The 14975-nt window shown below is 43.6% G+C and overlaps 1 protein-coding gene across 1 annotated transcript in view; it reads right to left on the bottom strand.

The window, feature by feature from the left end:
* The window catches only part of NPHP4 (nephrocystin 4), a 161947-nt gene that overhangs the window by 99273 nt on the left and 47699 nt on the right, over window positions 1-14975 (bottom strand). Inside the window, 1 exon segment of the mRNA XM_036747336.1 lies at window positions 14321-14447. Coding sequence (XP_036603231.1) covers window positions 14321-14447 — 127 coding nt within the window.

The raw sequence follows: 14975 nt of genomic DNA, 5'->3' as shown, positions 1-14975 counted from the left end.
GACTGGGCCTCAGTTCAATCACAGTATTCTAGCTGAACTAGAGAGCTGAACTGCAAGGTCCCTGCCCTCTCTGATTGATGTTGGAGATTCTCTGATTTCTCATTGGTAGAGCACCTAATTATACTTCTAGATTTCATGGATGAAAGAATGGAGGTCCAGAAAAGTGAAGCAGTCAGACCCAGGTCACTCTGGTACTGAAGAGCGGAAGCAGGGTTGAAACTCAGATTCTCGGGTTTCCAACCCAGTATTCATTTCACTCAAACACACCACACCTGAAAATTCACCGGGTCAGAGAAGAGGACTTACCTTAAAATCTCTCATCCCACCAAACTACAGCTACACATTTGGATTGCAACTTATGCAAATCAAGCAAATCATGCTGGTGGATTGATTTTTAATTGAACTGTCAACACCTGAATCTATATTTAGGAACCAACAATACCACACAGGCTAAAAGAAATTAAATTTGGCTTACAAATCAAGCTTAGTCATGGGAACTACACGCACAAACTCTGGTCTTTGTCCTCAATGACATCAGTGATGAAACTAACCCTGACTTTATCTAAATCCACTGGGCAAAAAACTCAGTTGATTCATATCTATTTTACTTTGGAAAATAGTCTGATAGACAGATTCCCACCATTGCATCTGTCATTACAGAAAAACAAAAATCTATTTAGACACCAATTTAAACTCATTTTCCATCTCCTGCCTCCATGTCTTTGAATAGACTTGCCCAGGGTCACACAGCTAGTAAGTGTCTGAGGCCAGATTTGTGCTCAGGAACAGGAGTCTTCCTGACTCCGAGCGTGTCATCACCCAGTTGCCCAAGATTTGCTCTACCTGGCCCCAAAACGACTTTGTATTTTCTTGTCTGTGTACAATTTCCCGTCCAGAAGAATGCAAATTCCATGAAGGCAGGAACTACTTTCATTTCTTTGTGTCCCCAATACCTCAAATAGTGTCTGACACATGACCATTCCCAAACCCTCCTAATTCCAGTGCCCTTCCTCATTAATGGCTTTCTTTTTATACCATATGTAGCTTTTCTGTACATATGTGTTTGCATCCTGTTGCCCCCATTAGATTGTGAGCTCCCTGAGGGCAGCAACTGTCTTTTGCCTCTTTTTGCATCCTCAGTGCCTGTAACATAGTGGGAGCTTCATAAATGCTCCCTTTGAATCCCTGAAATGAATGACCTAAGCAAACATTCACCATCCCCCAAGTCATTGCTGGTGACTAGAGGGGATTGTACGGTCATTCGAAAGTAAAACGGTTTTAAAATCTGTGCTAAAGTACATGAAATAACCTTTTGAAAGGTGGCTAGGTGGGAGCAAAAAATGTCCAAGACCTTGCTGAGTAAATTAGGAAAAATAATTCATTAACAAACAAGCAATTAGCAAGCACTTCTTAAGGATTTAAAAAATACAACATTCATACAAGTACCACCCTAGTTCAGAAGCTCATTGCCTCTGATCTGGACTACCACAAACACCTTCTAATTGGCCCCCTTACCCCCAATCTCTTCCCCTCTCTAATCTGTCACCCACACAACTAAGGAATTTATATTCCCAAAGTACAATTCTAACTGGGGCTGCTAGGTGGTGCACTGGGCTGGGAACCAGGAAGTCTCATCTGCCAGAGTCCAAATATGGTCTCAGACATTCGCTTAACTGTGTGACCCTGAGCGAGTCACTTAACTCTGTTTGCCTCAGTTTCTTCATCTGTAAAATGACCTAGAGGAAAAATGGCAAACCAGTCCAGTATCTTTGCCAAGAAAACCCCAAACCGGGGTCACAAAGAGTCGAACACAATTGAACAACAGCAACAGGTCTAACCATGCCATTCCCCTGCTCAGAACGACTCAGAGGCTCCCAAGACTCAATACAAACCCCTCCACTGGCTCTGATCTCTATTTTGTAATAATCATCCCATTATTCCTTCCAATGGACTATATATTCTTTCTTTCTTTCCCCCAGCATACAACATTCCAGTTCCCTCCTATGTGTCCTTGCCCAGACTGTGTTCCAGGCCAGGAGTGCCTTCCCTCCTCCCCTCTGACTCTTGCCAACCCCAGATCCCTTCAAAGCTCAGCTCACGTGCTCCTTCCTGGATCTTCCCCCATTCCAAGTCCAGCCACCAACTCAAAACGACTTAGGATTTGCTTTGTCCACACTGCACGGTTATTTGTGCATATGCTGTCCCACTTCCAGAAGAATGTAAGCTCCTTGGGGGCAGGGGCAGTTTCCTTTTGCTCTTTGTGTCTACCCCAGTGCAAGCACATATTAGACACTTAGGAAGTGCTTGTCGAATTGGACTGAATCACTATGAAAAGCAAATTCGCATTTTCAAGTAGAGGGCATGGAACCCAAAATTAGTCTGAAGGAGAACCATTTTCCATAATGTAGATCAATTTCTCGTTAAGACCGTCTCCAAATTAAACTGATGGAGCGCTTGGTTACTGCTGCGGGCTAAATTCCTCCATAAACATACGTGGTGGATAAAGTTAACAACATATAATTAAAGTGATTTAATAAGCCCATTTGGGCCATGTTCTAAGTGGTGTCATTTAAAAGCACTTTAATCATTTGACGGGCAATATTTGCCCTCCATCCTATGGAGTGAAGTAATTCTTTTTAAACACATAAATGAGAAGAGCAAAGAGCGAGGGTGTGATTGTGAAGGAAGTTATATAACCATGTATAATTCTTCATCCTGGCCAAAGGTTTTATAGCACTTCAAGCAAAGGAGAGCTCTTTGGAAGACAGAGATTAGTTTAATAATAAAATATTTAGCATCTCAAGTGAACAGTTACTAAGTTGAGAAATGTGCCCCACAGTACATGAAGAGAGCCATTTCCTGATGGTCTCTTTGTGGACCAAAGCTTTGACATCCCCATCAAGACGTCTGTGGATCCTGCTGTCTCTTCCGAGTCCACTGGCTGGGGTCAATTCAGAACCCTCTGTATTGAGTAACCTAATTTCCTAGCCTTCTGTCCCTCCAGGTGAAGCCATGTCCTCCCCACCTGCAGGCTTGGCTTTGGCCCAGGTCTTAGGCCTAATCTAGTCCTTAGACAAACGAATAGAAGCCTATAGAGACACTCTGATGGCGCAGAGTTAAGTCACCCTTCCTTTTGGTTTCCAAGGATCCCTCTTGACCATTTCTTTGTGACCAAACAGGTTCTACTCAATCTCTCCCACCCTATGCTACATTCCTAGGCATTTATCTTCTTCCCTTGTGCTCAAATCCCTCCTTGGCAACCTACTCCATACTCCAATTGCTCTGGTCCTAGAGTTCAGACTTTCTCTCCCCAGTCCTCCCAAGAGCCAGTATGCCAACCCTTTTGGCTAGGTCTTGCTACCTATATTCAGACCTCCCTATTGCCAACCACCCATCTGCTAAGATATTCCTCTGCTGCCACTGTGACTCCCACATATTGACTGCCTGTCTTGCTAGATTTCCATATAATTCATGCTACCATCCTTCTCTAATGGCCAGACTACTAACTAGACTTCCCCTGGGCATCCCCTGTTGGGCTCCACCTGGATTTCCTGACATGCCTTCATGCATCAGTCTGGGCTCCACAGCCCTGAACTCCCCAGGCTGGTCTGTACAGTGTTCCCTGAGTATCTTCCTTCTCCCCTTGGTTGCCTGAAACACAGCTGCACAAGAATCCTCTGGTCTGGACTTGCCAACATGAGCTGGATTGCCGGGTATGAAACAAACCTCCTAATTTAGCTGGTTTGGTATTGTTCAAAACTATCCCCTGTTGAAAGGAACTTATCTGCCACAATCCCGTGTCTGCCAGTTCAGTTCCCAAGCCAAGGTTCTGAGAGTCTCTGACATGAAAAGTCCTACCTGGCAAGAAGCAAGAATGGCAAATGACCGACTCATTCAGCCACAATAAGACTAAGAGCAGGCTCTCTGATTCAACATTTATTAAGCACCTGCTAGATACAAGACATTGCCTCTGTTGTGAGAAAGCCAAAGACAAAAACAAACCAGGCTCCCTTTTCAAGGAGCTTCCCCTTGATCCTGAGTAACTCCTACCATGGAGGAAGATTCCTATGAACCAATACAGATCCCAAAGGCAGAAGCAGGGGATTGGAACAACAGACGCAAGGTCTACAACAAATAAATGTGAAAAAGGGACCAAAGAAAGTCAAGTGATGAGAACAGGCCATGGGCCACACACACCCCTCCTTCTGAGCACAAGGTCGGAAGCAGTGTCTGCATTGGATGGTTTTGGTGATCGTTCTGTTGGTCACCAGGGAGGGTTGATCGTGGAGAAGGGGAAGGATGAAATGACCGACATAAAGACAAAAGGCATCAATAAAGCGATGGGTTTTTTTTTTTCCTTTTTAATAGATTGGTGGTGACCAAGTAGAAGTAACAAGCTGGGACCACCCTCTGTAGGAGTTTGACAATAAAAGGAAGAAAGAGGGCAAGAATTTGAAGAGATATCGGGATCAAGAGTATGATGTTAGACTAGGGGAGACATGATCATGTTTATTGGCTAAGGGGAAAGAGCCAGCAGGGGAGAGTGAAGATGATCGTTAAAAACAACACCTTTACTTAGTGAATAAGCACAAACCTTGATGACGATGATGACATTACAGAGATAAGTTTGGGGTCCGCTGCCCTTTAGCTAGAGAGAGAGACTGCTAGGGCCAATGCTCTGAAGCTAGGAAGTTCAGGCAGAGGCACCCCAGCAGAGGCTGTTAGAATTAGGGTCCAGGCACAAGCACCCCATCATTATTTCTAGAACATTTCACAATTTACTATGCATTTTCCTCACAAAAGCACTCTCAAGGGAAGTACAAGTGTTACTACCCACCACCCACCGCCCAAGAAATGAGGCTCAGAGTTGACAGGATTTGCCCATGGTTGCTCAGCTAGTCAGTGTCAAAGCTGAGATTCAAAGAGAGGTTTTGCTGTCCAAGGCCAGTGGTTTGACGACTACCCTATGCTTCTTCTCATCCACCTGTGGGTTAGAGAGCATAAATTTATAGTGGCCTAAGTCCAAGACTGCATGCATTTTGTGATTTTTCTTGGGCACCATTCAGTAGCTCAAGAGTAGGAAGAGAGGAGACAGACAGTAGGAGGGACTCAAAGCTTGGGGGTTGGCAGGGTGGAGAGACGAGAAGGTCAGGGAGCCGAGGGATTCAAGAGTGATGGAGAACACTTTGCTGAACTAACCAACTAGAGGGTCAAAGCTACATAAGGAATAAAGTGAAGCCAGAATAACAAATATGAGAAGAAATCAAAGAGAGAAGGTGAATTTGTTATACCATTGAATGTAAAAGCATTCATGGATTATTCTCACCAAGTAACTATCAAATTAATTTATAATGGAACAAAATGGAACCTTTTCTCTGGAATCTTTTCTGAAGATAATGTGAAACAGTGGAACCAATCAAGTCCAAGAAACCTTCAGAACATTCTCAAATTAAATAACAAGGTGGAGGTGGGAAAAATCCTACACAAAAGGACACCTCCATTTTAGGTCTCCTTTTGCCACTAACTAGCTGTGTGACACTAGAGACATCACTTTAGCCTTTTTGGCTCAGCTTTCTCATCTGAAATATGAAGGAGAAAAGCCAGGTGACCTGAATGCTTCCTTCCACGTCTGCCAACGTGATTCTGTGATTCCAACGGTGAAAAGGATCAGGGGTCAGAACAATTATTAAAAAGGAGTCTTACAATTCCTATCTTCAAAACGGGTTGGAAAAAATAAAAAAGGAAAGTCATCTCTATATTTAACTGAGGACTTGCACAATTAACGGAGGAATTCTAGACTTCCTGCACAAAAGCTATTGCCTTCTGAGACTTTATTTAGAAAGGGGGAAGCCATTTTCCTTTGGACAGGAGTAATAAGAAAGGGCTACTTAGGGCACGATCATCATTGCTGTGTTTTATTGTAAGTAAGATGGTTAAGTAGTTTCCCTGTGAAAAGTAACAAGCTATTCTTGCACTAAGATGTTAAGTGTGGCACAATGTAATTAACATTAACCAAAACACCAAATACCGAGTGTCTCAAATATTTTAGTGCAATTTCAAGCTATTAAAGCTTGGATACCCTGCACAATGATGAATTCCAACATGGAGGAGTATGCTTGTGACTTTGTTTGGGTTTGTCTGTTGTGCTAATTCAAATATGTCAACAACAGTTGGAAAAAATACACAAATACCCAAAGGACACAGAAATTTATCAGTGTGGAGAATTCCCTGGGTCTCTGAGTGTTCAAATCCATGACAGCAGGCATCTCATCTACGAGTGGAGAGGTGATCGGCTCCCACTCTGACAGCTAGGGTCAGGGAGCAGATATGAAAGTGGGCCTTCCTGACTCAGAGTCCAGTACTCCATTCACCATGGCAGGCTTTCTCCACAAAATACATACGGTTAATCCTCAGCTTTACCCCAACTTGGGGGTAATGTTCCTAGAAAATCACAAAAAAGTCCAAAACTATACATGTTGATACATTGAAGCTACGAGAAATAGAAGGTTAGGTTCCTGCAACCACCAAAAATGGTGCTCTTATGCTAGAGATTGCTGAAAATGCACTTTTCTAAATGCAATTCTTTATAACAAAACATTAATTCTGATAATAAGCACCTTTCCTAACACAGTAACTATGAAATAACCAACAAAAAGTAGTAAACAAAATAAAATTGGTAACATCCAAAACATTTTTGCTCACTAGTAATTCCCTAGAGTTTTATGACCTTTTGTGCTAACGTTTCAATTAAAAACCATTGATTTCAGATAATATTCACTTTTTATAACATATGAAATCTACAGTACCATAAATACAATACAGTAAATAAAATTCTTAAAACAAAAACTTTTTTTAACCCGCCTCTTACCTTTGACAGCGTCAGATGGTGGGGTTAGGGTATTGCGCTAGTATCATTGATTCATTAGCACCAAAATCGTGCTGACAATGGATGCAGACATCCTGGCATGAAAGCTATCTAACATTCGCACACTTGAGATTAGAGCCCAAAGGATCTGCACTATGCTTTCAGGGCATAACTGAAACACAAAATTTGAATTTTAAAGGCAAACAATGAAAATCTGCACAGGGAGCTCTTGGATCTACAACAGGAGAATGAACAAGACCCGTGAAGCGCCTAGTAGGACACCAAGCCCTCCACGCACTTGCATGCATCATACCTCTCACTTTTTTCTCTACCGTGCAAAGCCTTGAATGTGTGCGGTTACCAACATGAAAGTGAAAATGAGGTTACTAATAAAACCACACAAATGTTTGAAGTCACAAAAGTTAAATGCACAAAGGTTAAGGATTGACTCTATGTCTAGACATACATACCAACACTTATACCTTATACGTATATTTGTTAAAACATTGTTCCACACTTTTAGATATGCATATACTCTGAGGTTCTACAAAGGCATGTTTAGGAGTTCCTTTAAAATTAAATTTAGTTGGTGACCAGGTCTAATATTTGTCTGCTCCCTCACCTCCCGGCCCTACTCTAGGGGTTGGGTTTGAGTCAAAACCAAGAAGAGATAAGATAATCCACCTCCCTCTTTCTCTTACAGGGATGGGTGACTGTAGGCATGCAATACACACTATCCGATTCCATGGACATGCTGGTTCATTTTGCTGACCTTCTCTGTTTTCATCCTTTATCTTTGTTGTTACAAGGGACAGCTAACTCAGAGGAGGTCCATTCTGAAATGCAGGTAGGGTGAAAACAAATTACAGGAGTAACTCTTAAAAAGTGAATATTAATGGAAAAGTCCCCAAACCCCAGGAAACTGTAAAGGTACTACTCTCAAATTACTATTTACCAACTTTTTTTTTAAATCTGCAACACAGAGTATATATCTATGCTGGGTTGTTAACACGGGGCTGGGGCAAGGAGGGCAAGGGCAGGTGGACTGCATACAGAAGAGGTCCAACATCCAGCCCTAACAGTTTACAGTAAAGAGATGGTCTCTGCTCAGGGAATCTCAAAGACTAATCTTGTCCTGTTATTTTATGGAAGCAGATGCAGTGACTCATTTTTAAGTCTCTGGCAGCAAAACTCTAAGAAGCTCCAGAAGTCTGAAATGTCACTATGTGAAAAGGTCAGGAAATGAGATTGGTGAGGTGGTTTAGTGCAGTGCAAAAAATGCTGCATTTGGAGTCTGAGGACCTGGGTTCAGATTCCACCTCTACCACTCATGTGGTCTTAGACAAATTACCTCCCCTCGGACCTCAGTTTTCTCATCTACAAAATGAAGGGCTTGAATAATATGATCTCAAAGGTATTTTGTCATTCTAAATCTATAGTCCTATAGACCTATAGTCCTATGGGACCCCACCCCACTTTCCAGGACAAGGACTTGGGACTCCTCCCTTGAAAGACACAGAGAGGACTCTCAAGCACCAGTATCAAAAAGCTTTAGGGAAGAACCAAGATGCTTTTGAGACCAAATTCTGGCATGCTAGCCAGCCTCCCAATTCAGAAGGAGAAGGTTTTCAAAGACAAGCAATGGGAACAGAACTAATTTGATTCTTGACTCTCTGGGACTGGGTTGTCTCTAAAAAATTTGGCAATAGGGGCAGCTCTAGGTGACTCAGTAGATAGAGTGCTGGGCCTGAAGTCAGGAGACCTGAGTTCAAATCCAGTCTCAGATGCTCCCTAGCTGTGCGACCCTGGGCAAGTCACTTAGTCTCCACCTGCCTTGGTTTCTTCATCTGTAAAATGAGGATAATAATAGCAGCTACCTCCCAGGGTTGTTCTGAGAGCCAAATGAGATAACGACTGTAACACACTTAGTACAGTGCCATTAATAATAATAATAATAACAATGTACTGATTTTACCAAGAGGAGGAAATGAAAAACGGCAGGGGGAGAGAAAAGGATGGTAGGAAGACAGCCAAGGTGAAGCACAGTCCCTGGTCTGGAAACCACTCGAGGCAGAGAGCTCTCCCCACCACGATAGCATGGCTGCAGGGTTCCCAAGGAGAATACACAAAGTCACGCAGGGCAAGTCTCAGATCTGAGACAGTGGGCTCCAGAGGGAGCAATCACAAGGGAACATCTGAAGTCAGCTGAATGTGCCATGGCTCCACTTGCTATGTTTCTGTTTTCATAGACCAAAACACCCTTTCCCAGCCTCCCCTGATTAGGATGTAAGCTCCTTGAGGGCAGGAGCTCTCTCTTTTTGTATCTATAGACCTAGAACTTCACATAGTGTCTAGTACAGAATAACTTCTTTAAAAATGCTTCCTTCCTTCCTTCCTGCCCTCCCTTCATTCTTTCCTTCTTTCTTTCCTTCCTCCTTTCCTTCCTTCCTTCCTCCCTCCTGCCCTCCCTTCATTCTTTCCTCCCTCCTTTCCTTTCCTTCCTTCCTACTTTCCTTCCTTCCTTTCCTTCCTTCCTTCTTTCCTCCTGCCCTCCCTTCATTCTTTCTTCTCTCCTTTCCTTTCCTTCCTTCCTTCCTCCTTTCCTTCCTTCCTTTCCTTCCTTCCTCCCACCCTCCCTTCATTCTTTCCTTCCTTCCTTCCTCCCACCCTCCCTTCATTCTTTCCTTCCTCCTTTCCTTCCTTCCTTTCCTTCCTTTCTTCCTTCCTTCCCTTCCTTTCTTCCTTCCTTCCTTCATTCATTTATGGAAATATGATAGAAGAAAGAACTTTGTATGTAGAACCTCTGGACCAAGAGATCTTAACCAGGGGTCTACAGACTGCCAAGGAATACATGGCTAGATTTCTGTGGATCTGTGAATTTCTATGATAAAAAAAATAAAAATTAATTCTTCATATACACTAACCTCAAAGTGAAATTTAACATTTTTTCCAATTATTTAAAAAACACCGTCCTGATCATGGGGCTGTCAAAGGGGTCCACACACAAAGAGAGTAAGAGTTCCCACTCTAGACCATCACTTCCTTACCTTCAAAAAGTCCAACACTTTGGAGGTCTATAAAAATGGGCTGGTTGAATAAGAAATGCATTTTTCTTTTTACCTGGCTTTTTTTTTTCTATTTTGGTTATTGATTAATTCAATTCCACAAATATTTAGGCAGCATCAGTCATATGAAAGGAAAACCAGAAATGTCATGAAAGACTACAAAGATGATTAAGACCACAAAGCACTAATTTCTATTCCACCATGAGAGACAAGCTCAGGATAAGCAAAGCTCTGAAGGAATGTAGACCTGACAGGCTTAAAAAGACTTTAAACAGATTCCCCCTAGACTAGCTGGGGGATGAATACATATCATCTTTCTCAGCTGACATCATAGAGGCCATTGCATGTTCTCCTCCTGCTCGTCTGACCATTCCTTCTCAGTCTCCTTTACTGGACTGTCATCCAAGTTAGGCCTACTACTTGTGAATGTCCCCCAGACTGTCCTGGATCCTTTCGTTCTTTCCCTTTATGCGATCTCACTGGGTGATATCATCAGTTCCCACGGCTTCAATGATCCTCTCTATGCAGATGACTCCCAAGTGGATATACCCAGCCTTAGTGTCTCTTAAGCTCCAGTCTGTATCACCAACTGGGTGTCCCACAGGCAGCTAAAATCCAGTATGTTCAAAAGAGAATTTATCATCTTTCCCTCACAAATGATTCTTCTTCTGAATCTCCATTTTACTTCCAAGGGCACCACCATCTTTCCAATCACCCAGGTTGGTAATGTTGGTGCCATTCTCCTTTCATCATGGCCAATTGGTCGGTGAATCTTGTAATTTCTTGTTCCACATCTTTCATATATATCCCCTATTCTCTACTCACAGAGCTGCCATCCTAGTTTTGGCCCTATTGCCTGTAACCTGAACTACTATTTGAGGCAGCTAGGTGGTAGATAGAGGGCTAAGCCCAGAGTCAGGAAGACCTGAGTTCAAAGGTGACCCCAGACAAACACTAGCTGTGTGACTTTGTCGGCTTCAGTTTTCTCTAAACTGGGATAATAACAGAACCTACCTCATGAGGCTGACATAAGAATCAACTGAGACAATATTTGTAAAGCACTTAACAGGGCCTGACACATCGAAGGTGCTTAATGTTTCCTTCCTTTCTTCTTTCCAACAGCCTTCTTATGGAAGTCCCTGCCACAAGTCTTTACCAATTCCAGTCCTTCCCCTATGTCACTACCAACACCACCACCCATCCCCAACTCAAAATGCTCCAGGACTTACTTGTTACCTCGAGGATCAAACTGAAGTCTGCCCTTCCTATCTTCAGAGCCTCCTTACTCATTATTCCCTTTTCACACATCCTATCATCCAGCCGCAGTGGACTTAACTGCTGTCCTTCACACCTGAAGCTCCATCTGTCCCCTCCATGCCTTCACACTGGGCGGTCCTCATGCTCTCCATCTTTCCTCTCCATGCCTTTACACTGGGCAGTCCTCATACTCCCCATCTTTCCCTTCCATGCCTTTGTACCGGGCAGTCTTCATGCTCTCCCTTCTTGACTCCACCTCATAGACATCATGGCTTCCTCTGAGATTCAGCTCACACATCCCCTCATGTGAGAGGCCGTTCTCAGGCCCCCCGGCTACTTCCTCCTTCCCCTTCAGCCCTGGCTGCCATCTACTCTGTCTCTCGTATGCACCTATTTACTTATGTGTTGTCTCCTTCCCAAAGCTTAAGCCTGTAGATGGCAGGGGCTGTTTTTGTTTTTAATCTGTCTGCCCCAAGCTCAGCACAGTGAATCTAATAAATGGTTGTCGATGGTTGACTGATCATCTCTTCTTCAGCGTCCCTCCCAGGAGCCGATCACTGAGCTGAATGGACAATGAACCCAAGCCAGTCTGGCAAATGGTATTTTCTGCTGCTTTTATCATGCATCTAAACCTGCTCATCCTGGCCTGCTTTCAGACTTCACACAGGCTCCAATAACGGAACATTTAACATATTTTCATTGTTCCACAAAGCTAGTAATTTGTGTGGACAATAACTTCATACCCTGGCATCATTTCTCTCTGGATTATGTTGGAGAAAGTCCATTTTACAAAAGTTAAGCTGAGTCCAATAGTCTATGTTAAGATAAAAACCACAACGTCAAAGAAAATGTATGAACTATCGTGCAGGTTGATTCCCAAACATCATGAGGGCAGCGATGCATGTCCAAACCCCTTGCCATTGCGTTAAGCATTTCAACAAGGATTAAAAAGAAATAAAGGATGAAGAAAAATGGATCACTTATGTATAGAAACTATATAATGCGGAGTAAATTATAATAAATATTCTTAAGGGGACGTTATCTAAATGTAAATGAGAACACAGCCAAGATAGAACTAGAAAAGGAGAAATGCTGTAACCCCCAACTTAAGCTCCAGGCCCCAAATCATGCCATTGGCCTGGTCCTTTGTCTCATCTGATGCCAACTTAGCACTGATGAATGTATCCATTAATCCAGGCCTTGGGGGCAGAGTCAGTGGCTCAACCGCTCACCCCTTGTGACTGTTCCCCTGACTTGGGGGCTCTGTTCTCTGGGAAGCCACAGACTCAACCCCAAGGGGTCACTTGCTTTATAACCACCTAAAATGTCACATTTGCTTTTGAGCCTGATTTCCAGTGATAATTAGAGAGGAGAAGAATCTAGGTGGAATGGTTTCATTAAAATCAATGTAACTCCTAAGTGAGAAGAATGAACACAGTGCCTGTCTCTCAGGTATTGTGTGCTTGAGAGGGCATGCTTTTCCTTTCATGTGGTGAGGGAATGTGAACCCTAGAGGGCCAAGGCCAAGTCAAATCTCACTGAAGGTATCACTAGCATGGGGGGGGGTGGGGATGGGAGGGGAGCTGGAGTGTCTGATCTCTTTTTCCAAAGATCAAAGTGAACCCCTCTTTACCATTCCAAACCTCTTCTAGCAAATGAAGTGCCTGAAAAAGCCTAGAATAAGTAATGCAGTGTCAGAGATTAACTCAGAAGATACTTTTCCAGCCTGATAATTTTCTTTAAAGACAAAAAATTTACAAAATTAATAAAAGTTATGTTTCTACCATCTGTCTCCCAGAAACCTTTCACCTTGGCTCTGAGAGAAACTCACACATAGGTTACTGGAAGGAGGAAATGAAGCATCCTGAAGCCCGATCAGGGAGCAGCTAGGGGGCACAGTGGATAGAGTACTAGGCCTGAAGTCAAGAAGTTCTGAGTTCAAATCTGGCCTTGGACACTCACTATGTGACCCTGGACAAATCACTTCACCCTATTTGCCTCAGTTTCCTCAACTGTAAAATGAGCTGGAGAAGGAAATGGCAAACCACTCTAGTATTTCTTCCAAGAAAACCCCAAATGGGGTCATGAGGAGTCAGACATGACTGAAAAACGACTGAACGACAGAAGCCTGATCAACATGCCTCACGCATTCTGTAATTCACTTCATTTTTCTAGCCACTGAATAGATGGGAAGTGATGCCACCTTGTCACAGAGCAGCTGCTGAAACTCTGATGCTAACCAGCGAGAGGATACCTAGTAGAATGAACCACAGGAGGTGTTTGGAACAGAGATGGAACAGAAAGAACAAACACTTTTTGGAACTGTGCACCATGGCTGTGGTCTGTGTTGCTAATAGTTCTAACATTAAAGAGTATCCAGGACACTATGTTTACCCTGAGGACCACAGTTTGCCTCCATCCAGGGGCCCATCATGGTAGTGGGGCCTAGACCCTCAAAGGCAATGCTTCAAGGCATGCCCAGCAAGACACGCACACACACACACTCTCACTCTTTCTCACTCTTTCTCTCTCCTCTCTGCCTCTCTCTCTCTCTCTCTCTCTCTCTCTCTCTCTCTCTCACTGTCTCTCTGTCTCTCTCTTCTGTCTCTCTATCTGTCATTCAACCACTAACTTAGTTTATCAGCAGAGAGTGAGTCACCAGGCTATGAATTGTTTAGACCAGATGAAGCCAGTGTTGGAAGGCTTGTTCTCTGGCTGAGGGTGGGAGGATCTCCATTAGAAAAGCCTGGATCCTAGAACCATTCAAGGTTAGAGGCTCCTGGGCTCTCAGAGGTGGAAGGGACACAAAGAGGATGTCTAATGCAACGCCCCCTTCTTCTACAAAAGACGATCCTGAGGCCCAGGGATCTGAAATTCCAAGCATCTCAGTTATCTCAGCCTCAAAATCACATTCTTCTTCTACTCCAAAACGCTGCTTCCCACAAACCAGCCCTGAGGACGCTCACATCCTCAGCAATGAACAACTGGGCTCCATGAACTTGAGTTTTTAAAAATATGTTGATAGCTACATCCCAATATAATTGGCTTTATTTGTAATCCTGTGTATTTTATTTTGTGCATTTAAAATTATGATTCAGAGAAGGAATCTGTAGGGAGTTTTGCTCATTCTTACCTTCCCTTCCACTCCCGAAGGAGCATTAAATACATACTCCAGCTGGAAGATCACTGCAAATGCTGGGTTATTGACCATCTCTGTCAGGTGAATGCGGCTTCTCAAGACCAGGGCCTGGGTTCTGGAACTGGATTAGAAAGGCAGCAGGTTACATCAATGGCTCCCAAGAGATGGTTTTTTTTTTTCTTTTTCAAAACCCTGCCTCCTACCAGACAAATGGAAAACATTGTCCATGCAACTATCAGACAGGACATGGCAGATGCATCCTGGGGCAGCAGTGGGAGCTAGACAGAGATGGAGACTGGTAAGTAGATGCCAAGACAGTTGTACTGCTTGGCACCAAAGGCAAGTTTTGGCATCAGTAACTTCTGAAGTGGCATAACCGAAACCTCATCTTCTTGGCAGAGAATCAACCTAGAGGACTGGTGCACTGAGCCCAGAACCCAGGATTAAAGGCCTGTTCTCCTCAGGAGTATATGCCTAGAGGGCAATCAGCCCCATGCCCAATGGCACCTGGGGGCACCTGATCACCTTCTCTTACAAAGCTGAAGAAGACACACTAGATTCTTCACAATCTCACTTAATGGGCAGGGTGGCACAGGGTGGCACAGGAGAGGAGAGGGAGAGAGGGTAGCAAAGAGGAGGGCGGGGCAGG

The sequence above is a fragment of the Trichosurus vulpecula genome, chromosome 2 (genome assembly GCF_011100635.1).
Source record: "Trichosurus vulpecula isolate mTriVul1 chromosome 2, mTriVul1.pri, whole genome shotgun sequence".
In the NCBI taxonomy this organism is placed as follows: domain Eukaryota; kingdom Metazoa; phylum Chordata; class Mammalia; order Diprotodontia; family Phalangeridae; genus Trichosurus; species Trichosurus vulpecula.
The sequence above is the reverse complement of the archived record's forward strand: the minus strand, read 5'-3'. Positions and strand labels throughout refer to the sequence as shown.